Genomic DNA, 26,965 nt, shown 5'->3' with positions numbered 1-26,965 from the left:
ATATGCCACGTGTTGATCTGCCTGCGTTTACGACCAGCCACAGACAGCGCTGTGGCTGCGCTGACTGGGGAACTCAAGGACCAGAAGGGAAGTGCAAATACAGAGCAATTTGCCTTCTTTTAAAAAAAAATCAGTACACCTGGAATAGAGCTTAAAGAAGGGACAGGCCTGGTGAAAATGGGACGGATGGTCACCCTATCTAGTTAGAATGGAGGAAAGTGGGTGGGGTGGTTGCAGCAAGGAGCCTCAGAGTCAAGAATAGAGCTGCTTCAAAGTATTTACAGAATCAAGGCCTTAGCTTGACTTCTGCGTCTTATTTTACCTGCACTTAACAAGGGAACATTCACTCTTTTGCTTGAGTACAATTTAAAAAGCTGTGGGCCAGACACAGTTGCACTTCAGTAACATTGTACCATTGTAGATAAGAGAAGCATTTAGTTCAGTGTTTCAGAAGAATGGAGACTTTCTCCAATATTTTCTTTTGAAACTGTATTTAATTTAAGGCATAACCAACTACAGGATATTATTGATAGCAAAAATATGGAGGAACAGTTTTATTCATGGCCGAATGCTTGTCCTAAAGTGCCATTTTAATCAGTGCACCATGCACAGTGTCAGCCTTGTTTCAATTTAAAAGCCCAGTTTAATATAGATACTTGGATACAATCATTAAAACAAATTGAAAGCAATCATAGGTAATGTATTTCTCATCTACCTCCAGAACATACATAAGTATATCTTTGTGAGCATAGGTTTTAAGTCTGTTTAAAGTTAACCACCATATAGTCAAACTATTCTTTATAGTTTAAACTGAAGTAGTCTTCTGAGGTATGCAATACCTGCAAATACATATACACAGTGCATGAAACCATTTAAACTTTAAAGGTTATTTGCCACAGGAGTCCAGACTAAATGGAAGTCAGTGAGAAGAATACTATACTGGACTTGTGTGATTAAAGATCTCACTTGTTTTAGGTGCTTTAGGACCCAAAGATTAGTGAGGCTTCTAATGCAGTTTAAAACTAAAACATTAAGAATTTTCCTGACCTATTATTTTTAGCCTTCTGTTAACGCAATTCAGATTGATATAACTTTAAAGTGTTCTCAACAATCATATCTGGGAACACTCAATAGATACCATGTTAAAGGGAATGCCAGTCTGAAGTCCTAACTAGTTTAGTTTAGAAAAGAGAAGATTGAGGGGGGGACATGATAGCAGTTTTCAGATATCTAAAAAGGTGTCATAAGGAGGAGGGAGAAAACTTGTTCATCTTGGCCTCTGAGGATAAAACAAGAATCAATGGGCTTAAACTGCAGCAAGGGAGGTTTAGGTTGGACATTAGGAAAAAGTTCCTAACTGTCAGGGTAGTCAAACACTGGAATAAATTGCCCAGGGAGGTTGTAGAATCTCCATCTCTGGAGATATTTAAGAGTAGGTTAGATAAATGTCTATCAGGGATGGTCTAGACAGTATTTGGTCCTGCCATGAGGGCAGGGGACTGGACTCGATGACCTCTCGAGGTCCCTTCCAGTCCTAGTATTCTATGATTCTATGATATTAAATTGTGGATAATTAGCTAATCAAGTACCTGTATCCCTAGAAAAGGGAAAAAACATATAGGCAGGTGTGTTAGACCAAGCTGGATGAGCAAGCATCTCAGAGAGGTGATTAAGAAAAAGCAGAAAGCATATAAGGAGTGGAAAATGGGAGGGATCAGTAAAGAAAGCTACCTTATTGAGGTTAGAGCATGTAGGGATAAAGTGAGAAAGGCTAAAAGTCAGGTAGAGTTGGACCTTGCAAAGGGAATTAAAACCAATAGTAAAAGGTTTTATAGCCATATAAATAGGAAAAAAAACAAAAAAAGAAGAAGTAGGACCACTAATTACTAAGGATGGAGTGGAGGTTAAGGATAATCTAGGAATGGCCCAATATTTGAACAAATACTTTGCTTCAGTCTTTAATGAGGCTAATGAAGAGCTTAGGGATAACGGTAAGTTAACAAATGGGACTGAGGATAAGGAGGTAGATATTACCATATCCGAGGTGAAAGCCAAACTTGAACACCTTAATGGGAGTAAATCGGGGGGGGGGGGCCCAGATGGTCTTCATCCAAGAATATTAAAGGAACTGGCACATGAACTTGCAAGTCCATTAGCAAACATTTTTAATAAATCTCTAAACTCAGGGGTTGTGCCATTTGACTGCTAATATAGTTCCGATTTTTAAGAAAGGGAAAAAAAGCGACCTGGGTAACTATAGGCCTGTTAGTTTGACATCTGTAGTATGTAAGATCCTGGAAAAAATTTTGAAGGAGAAAGTAGTTAGAGACATTGAGGCTAATGGCAATTGGGACAAATTACAACATGGTTTTACAAAAGGTAGATCGTGCCAAACCAACCTGATCTCCTTTTTTGAGAAAGTAACAGATTTTTTAGATAAAGGAAATTCAGTGGATCTAATCTACCTCGACTTTAATAAGGCATTTGATACAGTACCACATGGGGAATTATTGGTTAAATTGGAAAAGATAGGGATTAATATGAAAGTTGAGAGGTGGATAAGCAACTGGTTAAAGGGGAGACTACAGCGGGTCATACTGAAAGGTGAACTGTCAGGTTGGAGGAAGGTTACTAGCGGAGTTCCTCAGGGATCAGTTTTGGGGCCAATTTTATTTAATCTTTTTATTGCTGATCTTGGCACCAAAAGTGGAAGTGTCCTAATAAAATTTGCAGATGACACAAAGTTGGGAGCTATTGCCAATTCAGAAAAGGATCAGGATATCATACAGGAAGATCTGGATGATCTTGTAAATTGGAGTGATAGCAGTAGGATGAAATTTAATAGTGAGAAATGTAAGGTTATGCATTTAGGGATTAATAACAAGAATTTTAGTTATAAGCTGGGGATACATCAGTTGGAAGTAACGGAGGAGGAGAAGGACCTCGGAGTCCTGGTGGATTATAGAATGACTATGAGCCGCCATTGTGACATGGCCGTGAAAAAGGCTAATATGATCTTGGGATGTATTAGGTGAGGTATTTCCAGTAGGGATAAGGAGGTGTTAGTGCCATTATACAAGGCATTGGTGAGACCCCATTTGGAATACTGTGTGCAGTTCTGGTCTCCCATGTTTAAGAAGGATGAATTCAAACTGGAACAGGTACAAAGAAGAGCCACTAGGATGATCCGAGGAATGGAAAACCTGTCTTATGAAAGGAGACTCAAGGAGCTTGGCTTGTTTACTTTAACCAAAAGAAGGCTGAGGGGGGACATGATTGCACTTTTTAAATACATTAGAGGGATAAATACCAGGGAGGGAGAGGAATTATTTAAGTTTAATACCAATGTGGACACAAGAACAAATGGATATAAGATGGCTAGTAGGAAGTTTAGACTTGAGATTAGACGAAGGTTTCTAACCATTAGAGGAGTGAAGTTCTGGAACGGCCTTCCAAGGGAAGTAGTGGGGGCAAAAGATCTATCTGGTTTCAAGATTAAACTAGATGGGTTTATGAAGGGGATGGTTTGATGAGATAACAGGATCTTGGTAACTAATTGACCATTCATTATCAGTGGGAAATAGGTCAATGGAGGGATGATAGGAATTACTATAGAGAACTTTCTGGGTGTCTGGCTGATGAGTCTTGCCCACATGCTCAGGGTTTAGCTGATCGCCATATTTGGGGTCAGGAAGAAATTTTCCTCCAGGGTAGATTGGCAGAGGCCCTGGAGGTTTTTCGCCTTCCTCTGTAGCATGGGGTACAGATCACAGCTAGAGGATTCTCTGCATCTTGGGGTCTTCAAAGTATTTGAGGGCTTCAGTATCTGAGATATAGGTGAGAGGATTATTCTAGGAGGGGTGGGTGAGATTTTGTGGCCTGCACTGTGCAGGGGGTCAGACTAGATGATCATAATGGTCCCTTCTGACCTTAAAGTCTATGAGTCTATGAGTAGTCGATGGAATTTCCATCAACTACTCGATTAGTCGATAAGGGAGGGGCACTTACTGCTCCCGCTGTGGCTCTGCAGTTTAAATGTAGTAGGAGCCAGATGGCAACTTGGCTCCTACTACATTTAAACTGCAGGGCCGCAGCAGGATTAGCTCCCATGGGTGGCATAAGCTGGGATGAAGCAGTCCCAGCTCATGTCACCCCTGGGAGCTAACCCACCTCCGGCGCTGCCTTTTAAATGTAGTAAGAGCCACCTGCTTCAGTCCCGGCTTGCACCGAGTCCAGACTGCTGCAGCTGTGCCTTTTAAATGTAGTGAGAGCCACCTGACTCTTACTACATTTAAAAAGTAAAGGCACAGCATGGGACCGAGTGGGACTGAAGCAGGCACCGGGTCCCCTACTGCACCTCTTACTACATTTAAAAGGTAGAGCAGCAGTGCCACTGTGCCTCTGCCTCCCCCGCCCTCCCCCACCACAGAGAAGGTGCTGGGGGGGAACCAACTTTTAAGCCCACTCCCCCTACCTTGCTACCTCTGATACAGAGGCAGCAAAGGGGGGGGAAATGCGAGTAGTTGACTCACCTACTCTTTTACATCTCAGGACCTAACGCCTGTGGAGTGCCTTAAAAGGTCAAATAATCATCCAAGAAAAGACTAGAGAGGAGTTTTTGTGTGACGTCCTGAGTCACAGGGTGTGTCTAGACTACAGGGTTTTGTCAATATGTAGTCAACTATACCTGCGTCTACACTACCGCTGAGTTCTGTTGCCATAACGTCAACTATATGACAGAACTCGGCAGTTCTGTCGATGGCGGTAAACCTCATTCTACGAGGAATAACGCCTTTTGTCGACAGAAGGCGTTATTGCATCTACACTGTCCTTCGCGTCTACACTCTCATGTCGACAAAGTGGCTTCTTTGTCGACAGAACTGGATGCAGTCTATATGCTCTTTGTCGACAGAAGCTTTGTCAACAGTATCTGTCGACAAAGCCTCTGTCGACAAAAGCCTGTCGTCTAGACGTACCCACAGTGACACTGAACACAAAGAATTGAAGAAGTGGTTAATGTACTTGGAGGCTAGATGGTCTGATATCAGAATTGGAATGTGCCTGCCATCTATCACCCCACTGCAGTTCGGGGAGCCCATCCGAGCAAAGTCATCCACAATTTCACGGACATCGCCCAGAGTCACAGTTTTTTGGAGCAGAATGTGATTGATGGCCCTGCATTCCTATAGTTGACTTTCCCACTCCAAACTGATTAACGTCAGAGCTTAAGCTGTTTAGGGTAGCCAGTTTCCACAGTGAAATCTCCACATGCTTCTCCACTGGCAGAGCAAACTGGGGTTGAGCTCAGTACTTGGTCCTATGAAAGTGGCTTTCCTCCTCCAAAAGTTCTGCAGCCACTGCTCGTCATCCCTGGCTTGCATGGCAATGTGCTCCCACCACTCAATGCTTGTTTTCCAAGCCTGAAAGCGACATTCCACTCTGGTCAGCACTTCTACGAATGCTACAAGAAATTTCATGTCATACGAACACTGCATGGACTCCTCCTCATCACTTCGTAGCTTCAGAAATAACTCGACTGCCATGCATGATGTATTAGTGAGACTTGTCAGCATTTTCATCAACAGCTCGGGATCCACTCTCGCAGACTGAGGAAGAAGAGTGCACAGCACAGAAGCCGTTGAAAGATGATGCCAAATGCGGATGGAAGTGTAGGCGTTGCTGGGATGTGAAGCAATGCACCATGGGGCACTGGGACAGAACCCAAGGTGCCACACTCCTCCCCACAAATCTCTGCAGCAGAAGAGGAAGAGGTGCTCTGTGGACTAACTGTGCAAAGTGCACCACCCTGAAAGCCGCTGTAAGTGCCCCAAGTGTGGTCATGCTACTGCTCTGGTGGCTGACAGTGTGGACACCCAACAGCGTTTTCATTGCTGATGCTGTAACTGCCAGTGCTTTACATCTGCCATTGTTGAGATGGCCTTAAGCATTTCAGCCCAGCTTCACAAAAACACTTAAATATGTGCTTAATTTTAAGCTTTTGCTTAAGTCCCAGTGTGGGCTTAAAGTTAAACGAGGTACATGCTTCTTGAATGAAGGCCTTAAGCTCCAACCCTGCAATCTGATCTGTGCAGGTGAACCCTTGTGCCGATATGGAGTCCCAATTAAGCTAAAAGAATGCCACATAAGTCTGATGGTCTGCCTGCTTGAATCTGAATTCAAGTTTGGGACCAAATTCAGTGGTGAGTCTGACCTGGTATAATTCATACTTTCTTCTGGCTTCCTCAATGTGTAAGTTGCACTAAATTAGACTCAGATTAATTACACTAAGTTGGACTCAGATCCCATTTACCAATGTGTAACTTACACCATCTACACCCTTTTCACACCCAACCTCTGAATTTTGTCCAGTGTTTATGATATCATTTCAGCATTAGAGGTTTTGTTCTGCTTGTAGAAAGTAGGTTAGGCTGTGATTTGTCTGTTGTGCCTAGTATATATATGTGTGTGTGTGTGTGTGTTACTCTGGGGCTCTATTGTTCATTCTTCCCATAAGTTTGCATTTTGCAGTATTTAAGCCACTTAATGGTGGTATTATGATGAAAAATTGTTGTTCTGAGGAATCCACAGCTCTTTCTGCATTGTGTAAATCGTGCAGATTCATGATTAGGAAATGCACGTTTTGAAGCACTAAAATCCAGAGCTCTGGCCCAGAACTGACCTCTCTTAATTGTATTTTATATAGTTATCTTTATTATATTTTCAGAAATAAGCATGTGCAAATCTGACAATAGGATTTTGCACTTAATGTCAAATGAAAGGCTATTACAGCTTGTCATGAGTGCTGAGCATGCTACCCAGTATAACACGTCACTTATGTAGCAAATCCTACTTCTCCTTTCAGCATAAACTAGATTTTGAGGTGCTTTCTAACACCTTAACAATAGCTGCAAGAACACAGCAAAATTACTGTTAATAAAAAAAGTAATTAAATGCCATGTTAGTTATTTGAATATCAAAGGAAGTAATAACAATAAGCCATTACATTTCATAAAATGCCACTCAGTGTCTGAATACTTTGTCTTTTGGAAGTATTGCTGAATCTGTGAACATATGTCAGTCACTGTACATTGAATGGAGAGAATTTACCTCTACCCATAGAGAGGTATGTATCCTTTCCAGCTCCAGATGGTGAGAACCTACAATCCCAAATTAGGTTACTTAAGTAAAAGACAGTTAAGATCTAAAATCACCCTAAATATCCATTTTTCACTTGAAACCCACATGGTATATAATCCCACAAAAACTGCAGATTTCACTTGTGCCAGAAACAAAGATTTACAAGTGGGTAAGGAATGATGTTTCATGCCTGTATTCAGATCTCTTTGGTAACTGGAATAAAAACCATGTTAACTAAATATAAAAGTTTCATGTCTTTAATAGGTATTCAGAGTTATTCCATTATAATTGACTTAGCTATATATTGGGTCATCTTTTAAGATCAACTCTGCATTGAAATAAAACAGGCTGTTGTGCTTAGAAACTGATGTACTGATATGGCCCATTGTTTCTCATATTTACCTAAAATAAATTGATACGGTTATTTCATTGGATGTGATATTCCTTGTAGTTCCATATTCGTACTATAGGAAATAACTTCAGTGCTTGCAATATGCAGACAATATCCAACTGCAAGTATTTATTTAAGGTTACTTGAAAATTTTTCTACAGGCTGCTGATGGTGATGTATTATGATGAGGTGTTTAAAACCCTTTCTGTCAGAGACCCTAAAAGTTAAGAGATAGAGTAGCTACCTCCCCAGGTGTGGCTATTTGCCTGACCATCCCCAGTCTTGAGAACAGCCTGCAACCCAGTCAGAAGGGATTGATTGCTATAAAGGCTGGGGTTACACTGTCTCAGGAACTTAGGGGCAGGAAGTTACTCAAGGAGTAGGACTATAAACTTCCAGAGGACTGGAGTGAGACTGTCTGGGGTAAAGGGATTCTGCCTGCCAAAGTAGATATACCTTTTTTGACAATCCAGCAGCTTGAAGACGACTAGATTTTCTAGTCTTCTGCCAGCAGGGCCAGGAGGAAGATGATATAAGGACTTGAGGCTAGTGGGAGCTAAACTGAAAGTGTAGGTCTTAAAGGGCCAGTGTGTATCAGAAGAACCTGGTGACAGGCAAGAGGGACTGACTGCCTTGACATGTACATCTTAATGGTAGCATTTGTTTCCAGTAGAGCCTAGTGTATATACATAAGCCAGGCATGGTCCCTCTCTCAAAGATCTTGTAGTTTAGAATAGCAGTTGTCAAACTGGGGTCTGGAGTCCCTAAGGACCAATGAGGGTGCTCCAAGAGGTCTGCAACTCCTCCCCACCCTCCCACCACCTCCCAAATTCTGTAGAACAGGTGTTCAGTGGTATGAGGGGGTGCTGGAAGGGAGAAGGAAGAACGGTGAATTGGGGGCATGCTTGGGGAGTAAGTGGAAAGAGGTGGCCCAAGGGTGGAGCCTTGGGGCAAGGCCTGTACTAGGGGTGGGGTCTGGGGCTGAGCAGGAGTGAGCCCACCCATGGTATAATGGATATAGAGTATTTTGCTGATCCCATTCTAGCCCCTGGTGGCAGTAAACTTATGAATGTTTTGTATTAGATATCTTATAGTTCTTAGATGTTGCAGACAGTTCATATGTGGATTAGGGATGTAATAGTGTAGCCGATTAACCGATTATCGGTTAATGGTATAGACTGCATGCATTTCTCCCTCCAACCCCCGCCCCTTGCCAGTAAATTTTTTAGCAGGCTGGCCAGCAACCCAGCTCAGTCCCGGCTTGCACTGGGTCCTGGACCTACTCCCGCTGTAGCTCTGCATTTAAAGTGTATTAGGAGCCAGGCAGGCAGCCCAGCTCAGTTCTGGCTCATGCTGGGTCTGGGAGCTCAGACCCCTCCCCCCGGACAGGGGCTGCCCGGGGACTATAGAATAATCGGTTAATCTATAAGAATGCACGAGGTTAATCGACTATTCAGTTAACTGATATTTAACATCCCCAGTGTGGATAGCTGCAGAATCAAGGCTATAGAGACTTGCACTTTGACACCTTTGTAGGAGGATATGTATGTACATACAAGGAGATCCTACCATTCTCTTTGCTCGAATGTTAAACCTAGAGAAGCTTCATTAAAGTCACTCTGCTTGCTTCTTTAATCGAATGAAGCATAAACTAGATGCTGTTCACATTGTTTTTGGAACTGAAACTAGAATTTAGGCACAGGAAAAAGTGACATATCCATCAGAAAAACTCAGAGAAGAAAAGACAACAAAGAAAATTACTACTCTCTAAACTCAAACTGAAATGCTAATTAGAGAAAATATACAATTTAGAAGAAAGATGCAGAAGTTGGAGAATGCACATACTTATTTTAATTTAAGGTTAGTAAATTTTCCAAAAGCTTTAGAAAGTGTCTCTATTAGAGGAGCTCTTGGATTATTTAAATGATTGAAGGAATGATTGAAACTGGGAAGATGGCTCCCCACCTGTTGGGAAGGGGTTTCATTAGGCCTGTTAAGAGGTTGCTATGACTGCATGAGATGTAGTCGAGCAGCAAGTTCTCTACTTGATTACTCAAATCGCCTCCTATTTGCCTCTTCACCCCTCTATCAGCTACTCATATCTGAATGACTCTCAGACTGTACTGTATCACCAGAACAACCCTGTCAGGTTGGGAAATGCTATTATTCCCATTTTATAGGGTTGGGATCTAATGCACAGAGAGGTCAAGTGTCACACAGAGTATGAAAGACTAGGGAATTGATTGTGGGTCTCTTGAATCCCAGTCCATTGCGCTAATCACTAAATCACCCCATTGCTTTGGCCCACTCAGCCACTTGAGACCCTCTGTTGGCATCTAATATTATCTCATGTCATTCAGGTTCATCTTTTCCAGTGCCACACACAGCTCTGCCCCTGCCTCTCATCTACTTGCTGCTCCCCAGATACTCTGTACTATGTAAGCTGAACTCACCATGATGCTCCTATGTCTCTTCTTCCTAAAGATGCTTTATGCCCTCTTTTATGCCATTTTCTATGGCAGTAACAGCCTCCCTGACTCTGGATGCTGAGGACACTGAGGCTGCTTGGCACACAGCATCAGAGAAGGTGCTGTCATGGATTCTTGCCCTCCTATCTTCTTACTCTTTATTTATTGTCTTTGATTATGTGGTCTTATTTAATTTCCTCACAGTAGGGACCTCTCCATTGTGTCTGCCCTTGTCTTATATACATAATCATTATTTATACCATTCTCAGTGGTTTGCCAAGCACCTCCAGTATGAAGATGTATCTGTTGCAAGATACTTTCACAAAACAAAATGGGTTAAGATCTAGGGTACCTATCTCATGCCATTTGAATTTCTGGCTAATTAGAATTGACAGTTTGCTGCATGGCTAAATAATATGCTTCTTTATATGGATAGCATTTTTGTTCTGGATGTTTCCAAGGTGACAACAGCTCATGTGGAGGTTTCTACCTTTTAGACAGGAAGATTTGGCATTAATGAAGGAGTCAAGATTCTTGCACTGTGGTGGGTGTCAGATTAGATAGAACAATATCCCCAGACCACACATATTCTGTAACATCGATCAACTTTGGAGAATTCTTAAATTTAGATGGTGGTACAATGTAAAAACTCAACACTATTATCAGAAAATGTGTCTGGAATGAGGGAAAAACTGGATGATACTAGAGAGAAATGCAGAGAATTTATACGCAGTCAGATAAGGACCAGTATTTGATGGAGGATCATAGATCAGTTTATGTATTAATGCTTGTGATTGCATGAAGAAAAAAGCAGCTGTGGACTGAACTATATATAAAATTAGAAAAATGTTCGGAAGATTATACCTGCCTTGACTCCACTTATTTACACACAGTCACTTATAAAGCAGTATTATGCAGTTTAGGCATTAAGGACACAATCCACATAGATACTTAAGTGCCTAAATTTTCTGTGTCCTAAGTCCTAGTTTTAAGCTTTGCTGTGATCCACAAAGCTCTTACAGAATACTTCAGGCACCTGAACTCACTCACCATCTACATTTTCAGGGTAAAACTTCCCTCCATACCTGATAATTTTCTGCATCTGAGCATGTGTATTACTGCCTCCCTTGGGGTCCAGATGCCTATTTCATGCATAAGCCCCTGAGGCTATTTAATTTTGGTTTATACATCCAGGTTCTAGGGCCCTCCCACTATGCAGGGTGCCTAGAGCCTTGGCTCTAACCCAGAAGTCTACATAGCAATGAAATAGCCTCACAGCTAATGTACTGCAAACCTGAGTTAGCTGATGTGAGCCAGCTGCAGGCATTTCTTTGCTGTGCCTGTGTACACACCCTGAGCGAATCTTAAACTGAGGGGAGATAGGTGTTCAGCTGCCTATGTCACCTGTGGGGCCTGATCTAATAGGCATGCTCAAAGGCCACCTGCCAGATTGCGTCCATTCAAAAACTAGCTGGAGGAGGAAGTGGTAGTAACTCTATAAATTTTGTCCTAGCAGTTTGAAGTACTCAGCTTGGATATGGGATAGCTCCAGCCAAATCCCCCCTCTCTGCCACAGGAGCTGAACAAAGGCCTCCCACACGTTTCAGAAGAGTGCCCTAAACACTGAGCGATGGAATACTTGCATGTGGGGCTCCCTCAGCCTCCTCTGGGGAAGCTGTTCCACTGAGGATAAATGCTGTGAGAGTGGTTGGAGTGTGGCTATGGACCCAGAATCTTCCACCTTCCAGTTGGGTGCACTAAGCACTGGACTTCGTCATTACAGGCAGTCCCCGGGTTACGTACAAGATAGGGACTGTAGGTTTGTTCTTAAGTTGAATCTGTATGTAAGTCGGAACTGGCGTCCAGATTCAGCCGCTGCTGAAACTGATCAGTTTCAACAGTGGCTGAATCTGGACGCCAGTTCTGACTTACATACAGATTCAACTTAAGAACCCCAGGCATCCCCAAGTCAGCTGCTGCTAAAACTGATCAGCGGCTGATTCCAGGAAGCCCGGGGCAGGGGCTTCCTATAGTCAGCCACTGGTTATTTTCAGCAGCTGCTGACTTGGGGACACCTGGGGCAGAGCAGCTGGGGTGCTGCTGGGTTGGTCCAGTGGCGCCCAGAGCGGCGCTACGGGACCAACCGGCAGCACCCAGCCGCTGTACCACAGGCGTCCGGAGCAAAGCCGCGGAGCACGGGGGCAGCGGGACAGCCCAGACGCGCCGTGGCTATCCTGCTGCCCCCTGGCTCCGCGGCTTTGCTCTGCTCTGCTCCCCCTCCCCCTGGTCTGCAGACCAGGGGGAGGGGGAGCAGAGCAGAGCAGAGCAAAGCGGCAGAACACGCGGCCAGCTGACGGCCCAGACGTGTCTGGGCTGTCCGCTGCCAGCATGTTCTGCCGCTTTGCTTCCTCTCCCTGGTCTGCTGGAGACCAGGGAGAGGAACGGCCCTGTTCGTAACTGCGGATCCGACATAAGTCGGATCCGCGTAACTCGGGGACTGCCTGTATTCCCATTCTGTCTCTGGGCTAATGACTACTCCACTCTGGGTGAGATTTTTATATAGTGGTTATTTTCCTATCAAATAAATGGGGGGGGGGTTCTACCACCATAAGTGATGGGTCCCTGTGACAGGATGGACTAGGTGCAGAAACACCCTTCTAGAGGCCTCACGTCCTACCACACTCTGTCCCAGAGAGGAGCAGAAGAGAAATCCTCCAAGCAACCTAGAGTGGCTACAGAGGAAGCAGCCAGTCAGGGCCAGGAGATCCTATAAAAAGGAGCAGCAGAGTCAGCCAGTTGTTGCTGGGAGCTGGAAAAGCAAGGGCTGGGTTCCTGGCTTGCTACAAAAGCAACTGGGCTATGGGGGAGTTAAGAAGATGCTCCTGTCTGACTGCTTGGACTGAGCCTTAGGAGGACTGCAGGAAGACAGTGTTTCTAGGGAGGAAGCCCTGGGAGAACAGTTCCATACCCGGGGTGGGACAAGGTAAAAGACGGTGTATTCCAGAATGGGTTTGTTCTGTTCCAACTTCAGACTGTAAGGGCATGTCTACACTACAGAGTTATTTAGAAATAACAGGGTGAGCATCCACATAGCAAAATTATTTCAAAGTAGTGGGCTTCTTATTTAGAAATTATAAACCCTCATTTCACAAAGAATAATGCCTATTTCAAATTGCTATTTCAAAAGAGCAATCGGGTGGATGCTCCACTGCTGCTATTTTCAAATAGCTCCTCCCCAGGGCCATACAAACTAATTACTCCCCAGTGCTTCCTGGGGCCCTAAATCGAGGTAACACGTCCACATTTTAGGTGAGCCTGCCTCAGACCATTGACTGGGGAGGGGCCACGTGGGAGAGATGGCTACCATTCTGTTACCACAAACTGAAAAATTGCAGGCACCTGCACTTGCTCATGCAAGGTAGGTGTTGACATCATTACAGTTCCTCAGGAAGTGGTGCTGTTTGTGCGAAGGGTCTCTCTGGGTTTCCACACTGGTTCCTGCATTCTGTAGTCCCTTCTGTTTCTCTGGTAGCACAGTGCCAAAGATGAGGGGGCTAAAGGAAAACCGCAGGGGCTCTACGGCAGGGGTGCTCACCCGGTAACCCTCACTATGCCTCTGCCGGGAGCCTGAAACATACAGCTGCATCCGCTCAGCCCGGCTGAGGGCTTGGGGAACCTGGCGCTGCACAGGCAGTCCGGGAGCCCTGAACACCCTGGCAGCCATGCTGAGGCCCGGTATTTTTTTCTTGTGGCCCAGTAGCGGGCCGCAGCCCATAGTTTGGGAAACGCTGCTCTATGGGAAAGTGAAGACCTCTCCAGTTGTATTGGCATTTAGGCAATTCCCCCTGGTGTGGGAGTAGTAATGGAGCAGTACCTCCCCCCTGTTCATCCTTGACTACCTTGTCTTAGTCCCTGGATAAAAGTTTCTAATTAATTTAGATGGAAGAAAAGAGCAAGATTGCAGTCTACTGTCCACACACCAGATTCATCATGGGCAGTGGCAGTACTAGCTTCCCGTAGTCACTCACTCCTTGGCATTGGCTTCTTTGTTGAGCCTGAGGCTGCTAGAAAAAGGGCACATGGTGGGTGGGTTTCCACAAATGGGTTATGAAACAGCCTTTGACTTCACCAGCCTGAGTGACCTGAACATGAAAGATTCCGTATGCTATTGCCACTCTTTTGTCATGGCCAGTTGCTTTCTGCATGCTTCTTCCTAGGAGTCATCCTTATCACTAGTTTTCTTTGGTTACTCTAGGCCATAAAGACCAGGGCTACGTCTACACTGGCAGTTTCTTGTGCAAGAACTCTTTCGTGGAAGAGTTCTTGCGCCAAAAGTCTTTCACAAGAGTACGTCTACACTGGCATGTGCTATTGCGCAAGAGCATCCATGGCAGCGTAGACGCTTTCTTGCGCAAGAAAGCTCTGATGGCCATTTTAACCATAGGGGCTTCTTGCACAAGAAATTCATGTTGCCTGTCTACACTGGCCTCTTCTGGAAGAGCTCTTGCGCAAGAGGGCTTCTTCCTGAGAGGGAGCATTAGAGTTCTCGCGCAAGAAGCCCTGATTTTCTACAGTACAACGTCAGGTTACTTGCGCAAGAACGCGCTGCCAGTGTAGACAGGCAGCATGTTTTTACGCAAGAGCGGGTGTTTTCACGCAAGAATGTGCCAGTGTAGACACATAGAGAATTTCTTCATGGCAGGAAAATCTCTCTCAAGCCATTCTCCTATATATTGAACTTTCTTTTGCTATTTCCTGCATGACCACGAGTTTGGTCTTTGGAACTAGTTTGGAGCTTAAATTCAGAGTTTCTTTTCAGAGATAACTACAGTGTTTTAACATGCAGTTTCTTTACAAAAGGAAATTGTGTTGTATTCTTTAGGGAAACTAGCATAATAATAATGTCAGTGGAAAAGAGATCTTTATTATTGTATAACTGTAACTCATAAGAATCCCAGTCAAGGAGCAGGACCCCACTGTGTACAGACCAACAACAAAGATGACCTACCCTGCCCAAGAGCTTACAGTCTAGGTGTCAGAACAGATGCCACAGATGGACAAGTGGTGTGGGAGGGAAGAGTTAACAAAATGAGCAGAGTTTGACAATAGATGTCTGAGGATACATCTACATTGCACGCTTATTTTGAAATAAAGCTATTCCGGAAGCTTATTTCAAAATAGCATGTCTACACTACAGGGAAGCCTCAAAATTAGTCCGAAACAAGCTCCCCTAATGTCGACCTGCTACCTCGATTTAGAGCCCCAGGAGGCACTGGGGAGTAATTAGTTTGCTTGGCCTTGGGGAGAAGCTATTTTGAAATAGCAGCAATGGAGCATCCACACTACCACTATTTCAAAATAGCTATTTCAGAATAGATGTTATTCCTCGTGGAATGAGGTTTACAGAAGTTGGAATAAGACGTCCGTTATTTTAAATTTATTTTTAAATAATGGAATTGCTGTGTGTGACGGGGCAGCCCCCGCGCCCCGCACTAACCAGGCGTCGTCCCCAGCATGCTGGGGCGAAGCGGCAGCTCCGCGCCGGCTCCTGCCCTGCCGTGGACAGGGCCGAGCGGGGGACCCGATCAGCTGCGCCTGGCTGCGGCGCCGCTTCTACAGCCAGGCAGGAATGCTGGGGCGCTGACACTGCGCTGGGGCACCGACCCGCGCAGGCGCACCGGTGGGGCAACCATCCCCAGTGGAGGGGGTGTTCCCGCCCCGCTACGGCGGATGTCATCACGGCGGGACGCTTAAAAGAAGCGCCTCCGCCAGAGCAAGGAAAGGGAAGGCGTGCAGCCGGAAGGAGGACGCTGGGACAGAGGCACCTTGGACCCCGTCTGCGCAGACCCTCGGGACCCAGTCGTCATGGCGGCCCGGCGAGGGAGGTAGGAAGCGACCCAGGGCAGGGTGTTGGAACCCTGGGGGTTGGCGTGTTTAGGGAGTCCTTCCCCCACCAACCAGGACTGAGGGCCCTGGGTCGGGGCTCGGAGTGAGGGTGGGCCCGAGTCCCCCTATCTCCCCGCGCCATCGCAGACGCCACTTGCAGTTGGCGGAACATGGACCGACCCTGCCAGACTCGGGGCAGGGCTCTTGGGTGATCGGGGAGCACGAAGAGGACGAGACCTCGGGTGAGGTAAACCGGAGGGGAGGGCGGAGGACCCTGTGTGGCCCTCAGGGAGGGACGCGCCAACGCCACGCCTCTCCACACTGTGTAGATGCTCTTATTGTTATTTCGAAATAACTGTGCTATGTAGATGTACCCTTAGTGCCCCACTTACCTACCCAACGTGGGCATAGTGATATGTAGGCTTCATGCAAAGGAAGAATTTACAAAGGATAACATAACTACCAATTTTATGGGTGCATCTACACTGCACTGTTACTTGGAATAAGATACACAATTTGAGCTACACCAATTGCATATCTTATTTTGATACTATTTCAAAATAGCTTATTTCGTCACTCGGCGCTGTCTACACAGTGCCAAATTTTGAAATAACCCACTATTCCTAAACATCCCTTACTCCTCGTGGAATGAGGTTTACAGGACATCAGAACAGTGAGCCCAAAATAATGGGTTTGCTGTGAAGACATGGGATAGATATTTCAGGATACACTGGTATCCCGAAATAGCATTGCAGTGTAAATGTACCCTAAGAGTTTCATCAACCCTTGAGAAAGGCATGGGAGACTGGACAGGCAGGAAATCAGGATTGACAAAGTCAAGGTAGGGGCCAATAGTTCATCAGCTTAGCTTTTATATCTAATGATTGGTTATTTAGCAATAAAGGAGCAATCAAGGACGATAAAGCCATTGCGGAGAAACTAAATGATTTCTTTGCTTCAGTCTTCACGGCTGAGGATGTTGGGGAGATTCCTGAATCTGCACCGTCCTTTGTGGGTGATGAATCTGAGGAACTGTCCCGGATTGAAGTGTCATTTGAGGAGGTTTTGGAACAAATAGAAAAACTTAATGTTAACAAATCTCCGGGACCGGATGGCATTCATCCAAAGGTTCTAAAAGAACTCAAATGGGAAATTGCTGAGCTATTATCTGTGGTTTGTAACCTATCCTTTAAATCGGCTTACGTACCTAATGACTGGAAGGTAGCTAACGTGACACCAATATTTAAAAAGGGTTGTAGAGGTGATCCTGGCAATTACAGACCGGTAAGTCTAACTTCAGTACTGGGCAAATTAGTCGAAACAATAGTAAAGAATAAAATTGTGAAGCATGTAGAAGAACATAATTTGTTGGACAAAAGTCAACATGGCTTCTATAAAGGGAAATCCTGTTTTACTAATCTGTTAGGGTATGTCTACACTACAAAGTTAGTTCGAACTAACGGACGTTAGTTCGAACTAACTTTCCTAGGCGCTACACTAGCGCTCCGTTAGTTCGAACTTAATTCGAACTAACGGAGCGCTTAGTTCGAACTAGGTACACCTCATTTTACGAGGATTAAGCCTAGTTCGAACTAGCTAGTTCGAACTAAGGGCTGTGTAGCCCTTTAGTTCGAACTAGTGGGAGGCTAGCCCTCCCCAGGTTTCCCTGGTGGCCACTCTGGCCAACACCAGGGAAACTCTATGCCCCCCTCCCGGCCCCGGACCCCTTAAAGGGGCACGGGCTGGCTACAGTGCCCGTGCCAGGTGCAAGCCTGCCAGCACCCAGCTAGCAGACCCTGCACCTGGCACGGCACAGAGCCACCCACCCGATGCCCCCCAGCCCACCCCCTCTTGCCGGGACCAGGCTGGCGGCTCCCGGGAGCTTGCCCTGGACCGCAAGAGGCGGGCACCTTCCTGGGCTAGTGCGGACATCGTGGACCTCGTCCACGATCTCCGCACTAGGCACAGGAAAGTGGCCGGCTAGGGCAGGAGAGCTGCCAGCCTGGCCACCCAGGAGCAGATGTGCATGAAAATCAAGGGGGTCCACTGAGACCCCCGACCCTGAGCCCTGAGCTTACAATGGCCGTCCTGGGTCAGACCAAAGGTCCATCTAGCCCAGTAGCCTGTCTGCCGACAGTGGCCAACCCTAGGGACCCTGGAGGGGATGGACCGAAGACAGTGACCAAGCCATTTGTCTCGTGCCATCCCTCTCCAGCCTTCCACAAACTTTGGGCAGGGACACCACTCCTACCCCCTGGCTAATACCACTCCATGGACCCAACCTCCATGACTTGATCTCACTTCCCTTTAAACTCTGTTCTAGTTGTAGCCTTCACAGCCTCCTGCAGCAAGGAGTTCCGCAGGTTAACTATTTGCTTTGTCAAGAACAACAACTTCCTCTTACTAGTTTGAAGCCTGCTACCCATTCCTTTCCTTTGGTGTCCTCTAGTCCTTCTTTATGGGAACTCAGGAAGAACTTTTCTGAATGCACCCTCTCCACCCAACCCCTGCTTTTAGAGACCTCTATCCTGTCCCCCCTCCGTCTCCTCTTTTCTAAGCTGAACAGTCCCAGTCTCTGTAGCCTTTCTTCATCTGGGACCTGTTCCCAACCCCTGATCATGTTAGTTGCCCTCCCTTTTCCCAGCCTTTCTCTTCCCCTCTCCCACCTCCTTTTCCCAGTCTCCCCCAGTTTTTTTCAATAAAGACAGAGTCAATGTTGGAAGAAACGTTATCTTTATTTTGTACATCAATAAGAAGGGGGGCTAGGGAAGGGTAAGTGGAAGGAGGTGAGGGAGGAATGGGGTACGAGCCCCCGATGGGGAGGACTGGGCTGGCTCTGCGGGCTTCTGGGGGTGGAAGCTCTCCTGCAGCCCCCCAATTGCCCCCTCTCCCCAGATGGCAGCCTGCGGCAAGTGCAGCCGGGCTGATGGCCGAGTGGTGTGATGTGCCCAGTGTGGGTACTCCGGGCACTCCAAGCCAGAACTTCTTTGCAAGTGGGGCACCCCTTAGAACTGTGTGTCCGGGGTGGGGGTCGGGACCCTTTAAGCGCAGCCCTCGGCTAGCCTGAGACAGCATCTCCATGCTCTAAGTCCTCCTTTTATGCCCTGCCGTCACTGCTTCCGGCCATCCTTAAGCCCTGTTCAGAGTCCACTCAATGTGGACTTGCTAGTTCGAATTAGCAAAACGCTAATTCGAACTAGTTTTTAGTTCTAGACGCGTTAGTTCGAATTAGCTTAGTTCGAATTAACTAATTCGAACTAAGTTAGTTCGAACTAGCGCTGTAGTGTAGACGTACCCTTAGAGTTCTTTGAAGGGGTTAACAAACATGCGGACAAGGGGGATCCAGTAGATATGGTATACGTGGATTTTCAGAAAGCCTTTGACAAGGTCCCTCACCAAAGGCTCTTGTGTAAATTACATGGCCATGGGATAAGAGGAAAGGTCCTTTCTTTGATTGAGAACTGGTTAAAAGACAGGAAACAAAGGGTAGGAATAAATGGTAAATTTTCAGATTGGAGAGGGGTAACTAGTGGTGTACCCCAAGGGTCAGTCCTGGGACCAATTCTTTTCAACTTATTCATAAATGATCTGGAGAAAGGGGTAAGCAGTGAGGTAGTAAAGTTTGCAGATGATACAAAACTGTTTAGGATAGTCAAGACAGAAGCAGACTGTGAGGGACTCCAAGAAGATCTCACCAAACTGAGTGATTGGGCAACAAAATGGCAAATGAAATTTAATGTGGATAAGTGTAAAGTAATGCACATTGGGGCTACGTCTACACTGGCCCCTTTTCCGGAAGGGGCATGTTAATTTCAGCCATCGTAGTAGGGAAATTCGCGGGGGATTTAAATATCCCCCGCGGCATTTAAATAAAAATGTCCGCCGCTTTTTTCCGGCTTTTAGAAAAGCCGGAAAAGAGCGTCTACACTGGCTTGCTTTGTCGACAGAACTGGATGTAGCCTAGACGCTCTTTGTCGACAGAAGCTTTGTCAACAGTATCTGTCGACAAAACTTCTGTTGACAAAACCCTGTAGTCTAGACATACCCTAAGAGAAAATTGGTTATTTTCAAAGGGATTAGATGAGAAAGATTTGGGGCCTTTTATTTTATACTGTGGTTTCAATGGTGATTTTGTGTGTTTTAATCTGTCTTAATAGTAAAGAGCATAACACATTATGGTACATTCTGTAGAAATAAAATGTATTATACATTATTATTATTTTAGTTTCCATGCTTTCCATACTTCTAATAGAAATTATTAATGTTGAGTTGGGGGGAAAATACACAAAAAATCTCATCTGCCTATGTAGGAATTTGTGTGGAACTGTGACTAAACAGCAGGTTTTATGAGCTAGTATCTGATCTTCAAAATCATAGCTATGCAATGTGAAAGGCCCTGTTATCTCAATGAAAATTACTTGAGTAAAATTGTGCATGTGCTTAGAGTTTTGAGGAATGGGGATGAGATTGGGACTCTTCTTCAGGACACAGACATACATTGGCTGCTCCATCTTGCAAAATTTGTCATAAGTTTTTCATCCCAGGCACAACTTCTAATTGCCTTATGATGATGAAAGAACTTATTCACTGTGAAATCTTTTACTTAGGGTGATATTAGCAAGCTGCTTTCAGACACAGAGGACACATCCTACAGTTTAAAGCCTACATCCTGCAAGCTGTTCTCTGCTGGTGGGCCATTACTTCCATCTAAACCCCAATGCAATTAATGGGTTCTGAACATAAGCAAGGATCTGCTTCTGGAGATCAGTTGGTAGCAATAAGGCTTGTGTTTAAAAGACCAAAGAGCTGAAATAATGTAGCCAAACATATCTTTGGGGCAACTCCATTGACGCTATTGAGAGATCAGCGGTTTATGCCAGAGATGAATCTGGCCCTTCCTGGTTTTGGCTGTAGAGTCCTCAAGGTGCTGCAACAGTAGTGCATTTTGAAGGCAGGAGAATCAAGAGATAAAAGTAACCATTTTCCTGTAAGTGTGGTACTAACATCAGTGGCTCAAATACAGTACAGTCCTCAATGCTTATTTAAACTGTGTCAAGGGAGCCCAAAATGAGTTGACTGTTCTGAGTGTAATTCGTGTATAAATAAACACTTTGCTCTTTCAGCAGTGATTTTTTTAGAGGGTTCTACTCTATTGTGTATTTTAAGGGTTTATACCGGAAATTACATCTAGTAAAAGAACAGGTGTGTCCCTAGGAGATATAATTGTAACTGCATGCTTGCTTTACTAGTAAAATTAGATGGTAGCAGGGAGAGTAGCAGAATCTAACAGCAGGTAGGTAGACAAACATGTGTAAGACAAGGAAAAATACAGAAAAAAGCAAAGTCCTGAAAAAATTTAAATCTGTGTTTAATCAATACCCAGATGTATTAACTGATCCAAAGTTTTACTCAGCAGGTTGTTTTGATTCCCTCCCATCATAAATAGCTTTCAAGATGGTTTTAAAAGCAGACAGAAAAACACTGCCAAGCATTAGAGTGTAAATTTAGGTGTTTTCTTTCCTAGTATGCATTAGTTGCAGAGAATGACAATGGAAATGTGCAGAGAAGTGGGGGAAGGGACAGCAAGAAAAGCGAAAGCCATTACTTTTACACAGCTTCCCCGTGCTCATTTTAATATAGAATTCCTATCTTTACACCCACTTCAAGCATATGGGTGGATGGATATTCTCCTTAGTCTCTTCAGGGCTGTTCGCTTCCCTCTCTTGCTTTCTATATAAAAAACATCAGCATTACATGGTAGAAGCGGGGATATAGAAAATCTAACCCGAACCTTCTCCCCTCTTGCCTTTGGTTTGAGACACTATCGGAATCCAATATCTGGCTGCCCTGTGCGTTCCTGCCTTGCAGTGCTTAGTGGGATACGCGATGTGCGAACCCTTTCTCTCCCTCCTCCCACGGAGCGGAGCCGCGCAGAGGAGAGGCGCGGCGGAGGAAACTGGGCTTTCACACCCGGCACCCGAGTTTGTCCTGCTGCAAAGAGGGACAGTGAGGACCATTTCCCAACTGCATCCAATGCTCCGATTCCTCTCCGGGGCCAGCCCCCCCGTAGTAAGCAAGGCGTTGGCAGGAGCAGGTTTGAGCCGGGTGCTTTCAGTGACCTCTCGGCACCCGCGACTCAGCCCAGGGGCAGTCCCGGTCCGACTCCGGATTCGTCTAAACGCTGCTTCCCGCCGATCGAAGCAAGCCCGCGTGCTTCCTGGGGGGAAGCGAAGCAGTCCCGGAGCGGAGGACGAAGTTTGACTAACGCCGGGCTCTGCCTCCCAGGCTCTTGCGAGGGCTTCGTGCGTGTGACTTGTTGAAAGCCCCTGGAACTACAGGCGAGCCCCCGCAAGATGCGCCCCTGCGCTTGCTGCTCCTGCCCCCGGAGTTGTGCCAAGAGCGGTGCGGGGGAGGCCGAGGGAGGGGCCGCGCAGCGCGCACACACACACGCTCCTGCGGGGTTTTCCAAGTAACGCAGCCCTTCTCCTCCCCACCCCCAGCCCTGACCCCCGGGGCGCTCAGCCCGGACCCTTCGGCTGCTTTGTGGCTTTTGCACGGGGGCGCTTTCGGCCCCCCCGCCGCTTTGCTGGGATCCAGCCTGCAATTTCGGAGGGTTATTTTCGGCAACCAGCTTTGCGCGGGGGACGCTCTGCTCGGAAGAAGCCTCGGCGAAGCGGCCGCGAGTGGGGCTGGCCCGGCGGGGCCGGCGGGGCGCTTCGCCCCTCCCGGACATGAGGCAGGGCTCGCGGGGCGGCCGCGGAGGGCTGACCCTGCTCCCCAGCGCGCCCTGCCTGCTTGGCTCCCGGGCGCCGGAGAGAGTGTGGGGGCTGCTGCTCAGCAACAACAAACTGAGCCTCAACTCAGCCCCGCAGGGATGGTAACGCTACTGCAGCCTCCTCGGCGCTTCCCGGACAGCAGGCGAGCCGGGGCTTTGCTTGCCGCTGCCTAGTGCCGGGGGCACCATGGCATTTCTCACCTGGATTTTGCCGCCCTTGGTTCTGCTGGGCGCCCAGCAGCACAGGTGTATCAGGTAAGGGGCGGACGCAGGAGTCTTGACGGGTATGTCCTTATCCGCCTTTGCCAAGGACGCCCTCCGTCCCTGGGCTGCGGATCTGTGTGTGTGGCAGGGAAAATGGGTCTCGAGGGGAGACTTTGTCATCAGGTGCCCTACTTTTATGACTGGCAGGAAAGCGGCTTCCCCCGGCTGAGCAGCGGCGTAATCCAAGTGGGAAGCCGGTCGGGAGCAGGTCTGAAGAGGCCTTGTCTCGCGGGCCCTGGACTCACTTGGAAGCAAGCTCTAAAGTTAGTGGCGTGTCGCAGGCCCGGGACAGTCCCGTCCCCGTGCAAAAAGCAGCGAGCCCCGCAGCGTGGCCATGCGACTCGGCTGCTCGCTGGAGCAGGCGATACAACAACCTGCTTCTGCAATTTGTGCCCAAAGCTTTAGCTAAGGGGGTGGGGTGTCACCCCCGGGTCTGGGGCTCCAGCCAGCAGGCGGCCCAGCCAGAGCGGCCCAAGGCTGGGGAAGTGCTCAAGTTTGAAACAACGCAACCCCATTAAAAATAAGTGTAGGGCCAACCCGGTGCAATTGCTAGTTACGTTCCCTCCGAAGGTGTTAGCTAGGCAACCAGCTCCAAATTGCGATGTTCTTTATATATTCTCCGCGGCTCTGGAGGCTGAAAGTGGAGAAAGCTTGCCATGGTTATGCAATGCGTGCAGAAGGGGGAGGAAATCTTTAAAAGGGAGAGAGATCTAGTTCGGGGCATCTAAAAAAGCAATGCCCGAGCCCTTCTAGGCGGGGAGGGAATGAAGAGGAGTCCCCTACTATTCAAACAATGAATATGGCTTTTGTGTCTGGGGATCCAGGAAGGTGGGAACGAAGGCCAGGTGGTGACTGTGTCTGTGATATTTGGGGTTAGTTGCTGAGGCTTTATTATTTTATTGAGTAGCACCACAGCCTGGTGGTTAGAACAGGAGTCAGGCAGCTCTTATGCAGGACTCGCCATTGACTGACATCATGACCTTGAGCAAAGCATCAAAGGCCAGATGCTGATACCTTTACACTAATGCCTGGAGTCCAGGCACTCCTCTAATGTATGAGGGCCACTCCAGGAGTAAATGCTACTCACAGGGTGAATAAGGGTGTCAGACTCTGATCCATAATTTCAGTGCCACTGTTTCCCCACTTAAGTACTTAGGCTGGTATTGAGATTTTTGGCTGAAAGGTGCTGTCCAAGTGAAAGTGTTTTAAATAAGCAATTACTCTTCTCTAGCCTGGGACTTCAAGATCTCTTTCAAGGCATCTTAAGAGCCTGGCTCTGTACAATGTATAATTTGTTACATAAAATAACTTATTACTGGATTAATTGCCTAGTTACTTGGCTTTCTTCCTGCAAAGACACAATAGTGGCGAATTGTTTGTTAGAAATATCTACTTTGTGGCAGAGGAAGGGGACAGCTAGAAAAATACTGTTGGTCGCTTTTGAGATTTTAATACTCAGTGTTCAAATGATGTTAGCAGTTTATCTAAAATTGCCAATAGCAAAAGGTCTGAGTTCAAAGGATTAGTACATGCAGCCTTCTGAAAGAACAGAGTTCTCCTTGAAGATGAAGTGGTGAGGTGTATTTGAAAAGAAGAAAAGACTACCTGGTGTGTTGCACTCTAGCCACACAATAATACTAATAATAATTCTGGAAGCCAACCTGCAAATAACTTTTTCTTATGTTGAATTCAATAGAACTATATAAACGAGTAAAATGACTCATGTGTAAATGATGGCAGGATTGGGCCCACAGTTTTTCTAATGAAAAACTGTATTCCTGACTTTTTGGGTGGGAACCATAAAACCAATGAAAGATAACACAGCTGGTGAAACTTTGGAGCCCAGCACCAAAAATTGCCAACCAGTTTCCACTAGGTTTTTAAGGCTGAACAAGGAAAAGAATGTCTCTGTATAATCAAAATACATTTTAAGATGCGCGATATGAAGTTGCCCTTGGATTATTGAATCATTATTTACAACAGAGCAGAAGCAGGTTTCCATTGAGTTCACTTAGGATCTGATCCAAAGTCCACTAAAACCTCCCATAAACTTCAAGGGGCTTTGAGTTAGGCTCTGAGTCTAAGGATTGACAACAATTCTTATAGCATCTGCCAGCAGCAAATTTAGACCTACCAAACTCTTCACCGGGAATGGGATTCTTTTTCCTCGTTTTAACAATGCAATGACGTTCTAACATTTCCTGGTTGAAAAATCAATTGAAGCATCTTTTAAAATGTATATTTACCATCATGTCCATCCAAACCCCACCATCTAGCTGAGCTTCCGGGACAAATGTGTGATTAAGCCTGCACAACCCTGAGGCTAATGTTCTGTGTGAATGCATGTAAATTCTGTGTGCACTAACCAGTGTTACCTAATTATCACCCCAGGTCCTGTTCAGATCTCTTGGGCCAATGACCACTGCTTTATCTCCTCTTGCAAAGGCCTCAAGAAGGTATTTTTCTCCTACCCAGGGATGCTTGGGTTTGTATGGTAGAAGGTGCTTTAGCCAGGATTATATTTTTACTACAGGTTGGACCTCTCTAGTCTGGCACCCTCAAGACCTGACCGGTCCCAAACGAGGGAATTTGCTGGACACAGAAGGTCCCCTGCTACGAGCTCCCCAGACCACCTTCCCTTCCCACTGCCGGCCCCGGGAGCCCCCTTCCACCCCCCCCCCCGCCAGGCTGCCGGGCTGCCCCAGCCCCGCTATTGGGAAGGTCACATCCCTGGCTCCAGCCCTGCTACCGGGGCTGCCACAGCTGCTGCATCTCTGGCCCCAGACCCCCTATAGGGACTGCCATAATTGCCACATCTCCAGCCCTGCTTTTGGGGCTCAGTCGCCAGTCCTAGTCCCAGCCCCACCGGGCTCTGAGCCACCATCCCTCTTGCCACTGGAACTCCCAGCCAGGACTCCCTGGTCCAGGAACACCCGTGGTCCTGCCAGACTACGGATGTTGCCAGGTGAGGGAGTCCCAGTTTTGGAAGGTCCAATCTGTAAGTCATTTTGTACTCTGATTAAAATGCAAAATTTTGTAAACGGCCACATTTCCTTTTTATTGATCTAATTTTGTTTTTTAAATCTGATGCCTTGATCATGATGACTGCAGTGGTGTCAAAGATACATCTTTCTGGCCAGAGATTGCATGGATGGCAGAGCAAAAGGTTATTAAAAAGAAAGTGCTGTTTGGAAGATCCTAAACACCATAGTATTAGTTAAGGCTTCCCATCTGTAAAGTTAAATACCAGAACTATCATCATTTTGTTTGTTTGTTATCATCATTTTGTTTGTTTGTTTTTTTGTCATTTTGTTTGTTATGATCAGACACAATGTCTGATCATACATGGCACTTTCTGAACATTGCTTATTACAATAAGATGCTCAAGACTGGCATAATTTCATGTCTCCAACTTCATGTATTCTGTGTGACGGAGGCTGAATTTGGCTCATTGATTTCTAAGTCAGTCAGTGCAGTTGCATCAACGTATACCAGGGCTGAGATTAGTCCACTGTGTTTTTTAGCAATATTAGTATAGTATTTATTTGCAGCTTCCTATGTGTTGGGACAGCACTTGGTGAATTGCAGATGCTCTCCTAATACAAATAAATAATAATGTAGTGAGAGCTCTTCTCTTGTGGTGGGAGCGAGGCATGTGCAGTACTTACTCCTATTACTGTTAATAGGAGTCATGCGGCTGTCATGCTCAAAGGTTTAATAGGCTCCTGCCTCTCTAAATCTCCAGTGACACAGCTTTTGGTTATCCAAGTAAAAGACACAATCTTTTATACTCGTTTTAAAAATAATTTTGTCTATTTGTATATAATTAACTATCCTACTGAAGTGTACACCTCTTCAACCTTTTACTCCCAGTGATGAGGAGAGAGGCTTGAAAATGTGAAACATATGTAAAGAGGAGAATACTTTGTGTAGCTTAAAACTTACAGAGAAATGGAAATAAAAGCTTTGATGTTCATAAGGTTGCCATGAATTAAGCCTAATGCTTTTTCAATTACATTTCAAAATATGGTGCATATTTAATTT

General features: G+C 46.1%; 1 protein-coding gene across 5 annotated transcripts in view; it reads left to right on the top strand.

The window, feature by feature from the left end:
* GABRD (gamma-aminobutyric acid type A receptor subunit delta) overlaps positions 1 to 26,965 on the top strand; it is an 84,900-nt gene that overhangs the window by 32,254 nt on the left and 25,681 nt on the right. Inside the window, exon 3 of one of the 5 annotated variants that reach the window (XM_075906903.2) lies at positions 25,313 to 25,377. The exons of 3 other annotated variants lie outside the window; for them this stretch is intronic. In XM_075906903.2, coding sequence (XP_075763018.1) covers positions 25,337 to 25,377 — 41 coding nt within the window. In that variant the 5' untranslated portion in view covers positions 25,313 to 25,336. Of the gene's footprint in view, positions 1 to 21,297; positions 22,913 to 25,312; positions 25,378 to 26,965 lie in introns of those variants that run through there. One more of the 5 variants, XM_075906902.2, reaches the window with a different exon arrangement.

The sequence above is a fragment of the Pelodiscus sinensis genome, chromosome 24, assembly GCF_052426305.1.
Source record: "Pelodiscus sinensis isolate ZL-2025 chromosome 24, ASM5242630v1, whole genome shotgun sequence".
In the NCBI taxonomy this organism is placed as follows: Eukaryota; Metazoa; Chordata; order Testudines; family Trionychidae; genus Pelodiscus; species Pelodiscus sinensis.
This window is presented reverse-complemented; position numbering and strand designations above follow the sequence as displayed.